Below are 5,930 nucleotides of genomic sequence, written 5' to 3'. Positions count from 1 at the left end.
CTGAATTGCATTTAATGTGCTTCCTCTTTGTTTAATCTCCTCAGCATGGAAAGGAATGAGTTTACTATACAACTTCTAAAAGTTTTATTAAAGTCAGGCAGTAAGAAGAGCAGACAAGGATTTGGCTATTTACAATTATCAGCAAGAAGCTGAAAAGAACCTATCAGTTGTGTCCATTCTGGATGACCTTCTATGACTGGTTACTACCGGCCAAGGAAAGAGGCCATGGGGTCATCTGGCCTCTGACGTTTCATTCTATAGGCCTCCATTTCCTCTTCTGTTGGTTCGCGAGTTTCATAAATGCTATTGTAAGGCCTCTTCCGCTCATCTATTTGCATGATCTCCTTGACGTGAAGAAGGCGGGCTTCTTCTGCATTCAATGCCTGTGGTGAGGGGAAAAAATGAGTACCATGGCTCTATAGCACCTTTTTACTCAAAAGACGCAGAGTACCAAAAGACACCTTGAATATAAACTGCTACATCAAAAACCTGGACTGTTTGAAAGAGTTTAGGAGTCAGTTTGGCTGGCAGAATATTTTCATACAGTATAAAACAACCTCTGCCATTTTTAGTCAATGTTAACGATATTCTACTTAACAAGAAAAAGCAAATGAAGTTCATTTCATTGATGCAAGCCCACAACTGATGCATCTGGTGGTGACTATAATTTGATGTTTCCCAAGAACTTACTGAAACTTTAAGATTATGGAGTTAGAAGGTAATTCTTTCTGGACAACATGTCAATAACTGTAAAGTAACAACTTATAACCTTAACCATTGTGCCAACAGGGCTTCTTATTCTAGATCTGGACCTGATATAATATGAATCAAGCAAATCACCAAGGCTCTGGGCTGATTACCTCATTTTTAAAATTAGGGAGATAGGACTAGATCATTTCCTTAAGTCCCTTCTAAATACAGATTAACTGTCACTTTCACTATTTAGACTACAAAAAGCACCTTTTTCAATTTTTCATGTTTTTCTTCACCATCACTATCTGAACTGCTCTTTCGATGTTTCTTCTTCTTTTTCTTCTTTTTATCCTCTTTTAGTTTTTCCTGATGCATCTAAGAGGGAGGATTGAAATACAGTGTTATCAGTGTGAAAACAAACATGTAGGGCAAGTTTTAAAGTCCTCCATGCAGGAGTTAAAAATTCAGGACAAATGATTATAGACTTACCTCCATGAGGGTTTGAGGTTTCTTCAGGGACTCTTCTCCAATTATATCACTTGGAATACATTCCTCTGCATTCTGTGTAATGATACAAGAGAAAATAGATTTAATTTGACTTGACTGTCATAGTTATCAATCATCAAAAGATGGGTAAAAATTTGGAACATAAGAAGATATTTCATACACAGTTTGACTTAAGAGTTTTAGGCTGTTTTGATCTTTAGAAGTGGCACCCATTTTGGATTTTAAAGTGATAGTATTCTCATTTGGATCCCAGGGACCTAAGAATAGACTCTGTTTCTCAAGGTTGGCAGGGACACACAAGAGGCTGACAACAGGAAGGGAGAAAGGTGGTAAGCGTATAAGTGCTGCCAACTAGCAAATACAGGAGCACATCACAGTACCCTGCTTGCATAGATAACATACAAACAAAACAAAGAAAATGAAAATCATGGACAAGTCACTCCAACATACAACCACTAATTAAATATAAACACAAAAACGTTACAATGCCTCAGAGACAACACAGCATCACAGTCCACACAAAGAAGATAAAGCAGGAGAAACAAGGGACCGGATACAGACCCAAAACACATTCCTGAGGAAGACACAGCACTGAAGCTCCCTGATAAGGAATTGCAAAGAATTGTATTTAGGTATCTTCAAAGGATTGAGAGATAGACCAAAGAAAACACAGAAAAAACCCTAGAAGAATTTCGGAAGAAAATACAAGAACAAATGACAAAAGAAATGAAAAATTAGAAATGATTCAAAATCTACAGATAGAAATCCTGAAGATTACCACTAAATTGTCAGAAATAGATAACACATGGAAAGGGCAAAAAAGGAGAACTGATGCAATGGAAGACAGAATTAGTGAGACTGAAGACAAATACCTGAATACTTCTTTGGAAAGGGATCAAGAAAAAGATCAAAACAAAATGAAGAAAGCCTAAGGTTCATGTGGGATACCATCAAAAGGAATAACTTACGTGTCATTGGAATTCCAGAACAGAGAAAAATAAAACCACTGAGAAAATTGTCCAAGATTTGTTGGAGGAGAACTTCCCTGATATGATGAAAGATGAGAATATATCCATTCAGGAAGTACAACGAACCCCAAACAGGATAGACTCCAAAAGAAAAACACCAAGACATATCATCATCAAACTCACCAAAACCAAAGACAAAGAAAGAATCATCTTTCTTTAGATGATTTAGAGAGCAGCATGGAAAAAATGAAAAGTTACCTACAAGTGGCAACCAACAAGACTAAGGTAGGATTTCTCAGCAGAAAGTTGCAGACGAGAAGACAATGGGATGGTATATATAAAACACCAAAAGAAAAAAACTACCTACCAAGAATTACGTACCCAGCAAAACTGTCCCTCAAATATGAAGCTGAAATTAGGACATTTCCAGTTAAGCAGAAATTAAGGGAATTTGTTAAAACCAGACCAACCTTACAAGAGGTGCTAAAGGTAGCCCTCTGGACAGAGAAGCAACAACAGCCAACAACAACTGACCATTAACACACATGATGATATAACCCAGAAACCAACCCAGCTATGGAAGTAAAGTACCCAAAGTAAATAAGCCTACAAGATTGTAAACAGGGAACCAGAGACACCAATTGACAAATGAGGACAACTACACACCAAAAAAAGGGAAAAAACTGTGTTGTTACAGAACTTCTAGATGGTAGGGATGTCAAGACAACTACAAGACAGAGCAGACTATTCTAACCTTGGGAAGAAAACTATAAATCACAGGGTAACCTCAAAGAAAAATGATAAACCTTCATATCAAAATAAAAAAGAGGACCAGCACAAATATTTAGCAAATACTAAAACAACAGCAACGAAGGAAATGATATCACAATTCATAAACAAAATGAGCTCAGCATAGAAAATTATATGGAACAAAAGCCATCAACACCACGAAAAAGTACATAACAAAAATGACAGCAACAAATTGACATTTGCCAATAATTACATATCTGGCAAGGGACTTATCTCTAATATTTATAGAAAACTCCAGTGCCTCAACACCAAAGGAATTAACAATCCAGTTGAAAAATGGGCTGAAGACATGAATAGACACTTCACCAAGGACGATATTCAGGTGGCCAACTAACACATAAAGAGATGTTCACAATCACTGGCCATCAGAGAGATGCAAATCAAAACAACAGTGAGATATTATCTCACCCCAGCACTGATGGCAAGGTTCAACAAGACAGAAAGTAACAAATGTTGGTGAGGATGTAGAGAGATTGAGACTCTCATACACTGCTGGTGGGACTGGAAGTGATACAACCACTGTGGAAAGCAATATGGCGATGCCTCAGAAAGCTGGAATTGGAGATATCATTTGACCCAGCAATCCCATTACCAGGTATATATCCTACAGAGGTGAGAGCCCGGACACTCATGTTCATTGCAGCACAATTTACAATAGCAAAAAGATGGAAACAACCTATGTGCCCATCAGTGGAAGAGTGGATGACCAAACTATGGTACATACACATAATGGAATGCTATACAGTACTAAAGAATAATGTAGAGTCTGCAAAACACTGCATAATATGGATGAACTTGGAGGACATTATGCTGAGTGAAGTAAGTCATTCATAGAAGGACAAATATAATACTAGTTGGTTGTTGTGGAGGGTCAAGGAAAGGTTTATATATGGAGGGAAACTTTCTTTGTTGGTTGCCAGGGGTGGGAGGGGTGGGAAAGGAACACTGCAAAAAAAAAAAAAAAAAAAAAAATGCATTGACCCCTGTTCACTTTAGTTTTGTGTCTTTCACTGTACATAAATTGTATTTCAATAAAATGCATTTATTGGAAAAAAAAAAAAAAAAAAAATTTTTTGCCTTGGGAACCCAATGGGCATCGCAATGAGTTGGAAATGACTCAATGGCAATGAGTTTGGTTTAAAAAAAAAAGAGTTTTAGGCTGTTTTACATTTTAAAAGCCAGTGACAAGTACTTACAGCAATCTCCTTCCCAGCTTCTCCAGTACAATAAGAATACTTGACAAAAGAGTGACAGCATTTGTATCCCCATCGGCCTTCTTTCCAAAAAGATCCCCAGATATGCTGCAAAGAGAGAGATATTATTTTAAAAGGAACCTGAAGTTTGTACTCTCATATACTCTGAGTAGGAATATAAAATAATAAAACTCCTTTAACAGTTAAGTAGGAAGAAAAATGATAGAAATAACAGGGCTGATCAACAGGGAAAGGGTAGCTGGGCCTCAAGTGTGAGAAGCAAGCATTATGATTACAATGGTCTTATATTCTATTGCTAAAAATATGTAACACACACACACACACACAACTGACTTCTGAAAAATTCAGAAGCATTGGGAAAATCTGAGCCTACATTCTTATATGGTAATAACTGGCTGTTGCTGAATAGTGGATGCCCCTAGTAGACGGAATCTGTGTTCTCCAGTTTGTACATCTGCCTGGTCCACTTCATTCATATACATTACTGGACTGGTCCTAAAGGTAGGTGAATTTTTGACCTCTGATTTACAGAGACAATTATAGTTTGGGTGCTTCAAGAGTACAGCAAGTGACATGCTTTCTGATATGATGCAATATGAAGTATGCCACATCATCTAAGGACTGTTCTTGTCAAAATGTTTAAAGTAAATCAAGCCTTCAGACATAAACTCCTGTTTATAAAAAATACAGAAATAAACTACATAATACCATAAGGAAATAGTCAAATACAGAACATAAGACAGTCTTCAATGTTCAAGATACCAACTGGTCTGGTATCTTCAACAGTCAATGCCAAGAAAAAGGGGAGAAACATTTTAGAAATATTGACCAGAGAGACATAATATCCAAATGACAATTAAAATAAACTTTGATTGGATCCTGACTTGAAAAATAAACAGCTATTAAGAAGACTTGAGGACTAAGGTACGTATGACCCAAGCCAAGTGTTTTCAATTGCCTTGTATGCATGAGAAAGCTGGACAATGAACAAGGAAGACTGCAGAAGAATTGAAGGACTTGAATTATGGTGTTGGTGAAGAATACTGAATATTCCATGGACTTCCAGAAAAAAGAACACGTCTTAGAAGAACTAAAGCCAGAATGTTCCTTAGAAGTGAGGATGGTGAGATTTTGTCACATGTACTTTGGATATTTCACTAAGAGGGATCACTTCCTGGCAAAGGCTATCATGTTTGGTAAAAGAGAAGGTCAGCGAATGAGAGGAAGACCCTCAATGAGATGGACTGATAAAGCAGCTGCAACAATGGGTTCAAACACAGCAATGATTGCGAGGACGGCACAGGACTGGGAAGTGTTTTGTTCTGTTGTATATAGGATCGTTATGAATCAGAACCAACTCAACAGCACCCACTAACAACAAGAAGACAACATTTTTGGGTCCATTTTGGAAAATGTGATTATGGGCTAGATATTAAATTAATGTTAACTTTCAGAAATGTGATGTTACTATGGTTATGCAGGACAGTATCTTTATATTTAGAAGATATAGTATAGTGTCTGTGGGTGAAATTGATCTGTATTTACAAATTTCTCAGCAAAAAAAAAAATTATAAGAAATTTATGTGTGGATGCACATGCTGAGTTATCTCAGCATGTGTGCATAACACATACACATAAAGCATATATGCCAAAATTTTAAAACAATTCTGAACTTAGGTGGTGGATATATAGGTGAACATTGTAGTATTCTTATTCTTTGTATTCTTTTTTTTTTTTT

The 5,930-nt window shown here is 36.8% G+C and overlaps 1 protein-coding gene across 1 annotated transcript in view; it reads right to left on the bottom strand.

Moving 5' to 3' along the window:
• Nucleotides 1–203: 203 nt before the first annotated feature.
• The window catches only part of SLU7 (SLU7 homolog, splicing factor), a 29,604-nt gene continuing 23,877 nt past the window's right edge, over nt 204–5,930 (bottom strand). The window contains exons 12-15 of the mRNA XM_007949909.2: nt 4,175–4,279; nt 1,183–1,254; nt 961–1,068; nt 204–383 (exon numbers count right to left, since the gene is read on the bottom strand). Of these exons, the coding sequence (XP_007948100.1) occupies nt 204–383; nt 961–1,068; nt 1,183–1,254; nt 4,175–4,279 (465 nt within the window). The remainder of the gene's footprint in view (nt 384–960; nt 1,069–1,182; nt 1,255–4,174; nt 4,280–5,930) is intronic.

Source organism: Orycteropus afer, unplaced genomic scaffold, assembly GCF_000298275.1.
Source record: "Orycteropus afer afer isolate SDZICR_OR568_19922 unplaced genomic scaffold, OryAfe1.0 scaffold00257, whole genome shotgun sequence".
Taxonomy (NCBI): Eukaryota; Metazoa; Chordata; class Mammalia; order Tubulidentata; family Orycteropodidae; genus Orycteropus; species Orycteropus afer.
Note: the sequence above shows the minus strand (reverse complement) of the source record. Positions and strands in the feature narration are given on the sequence as shown.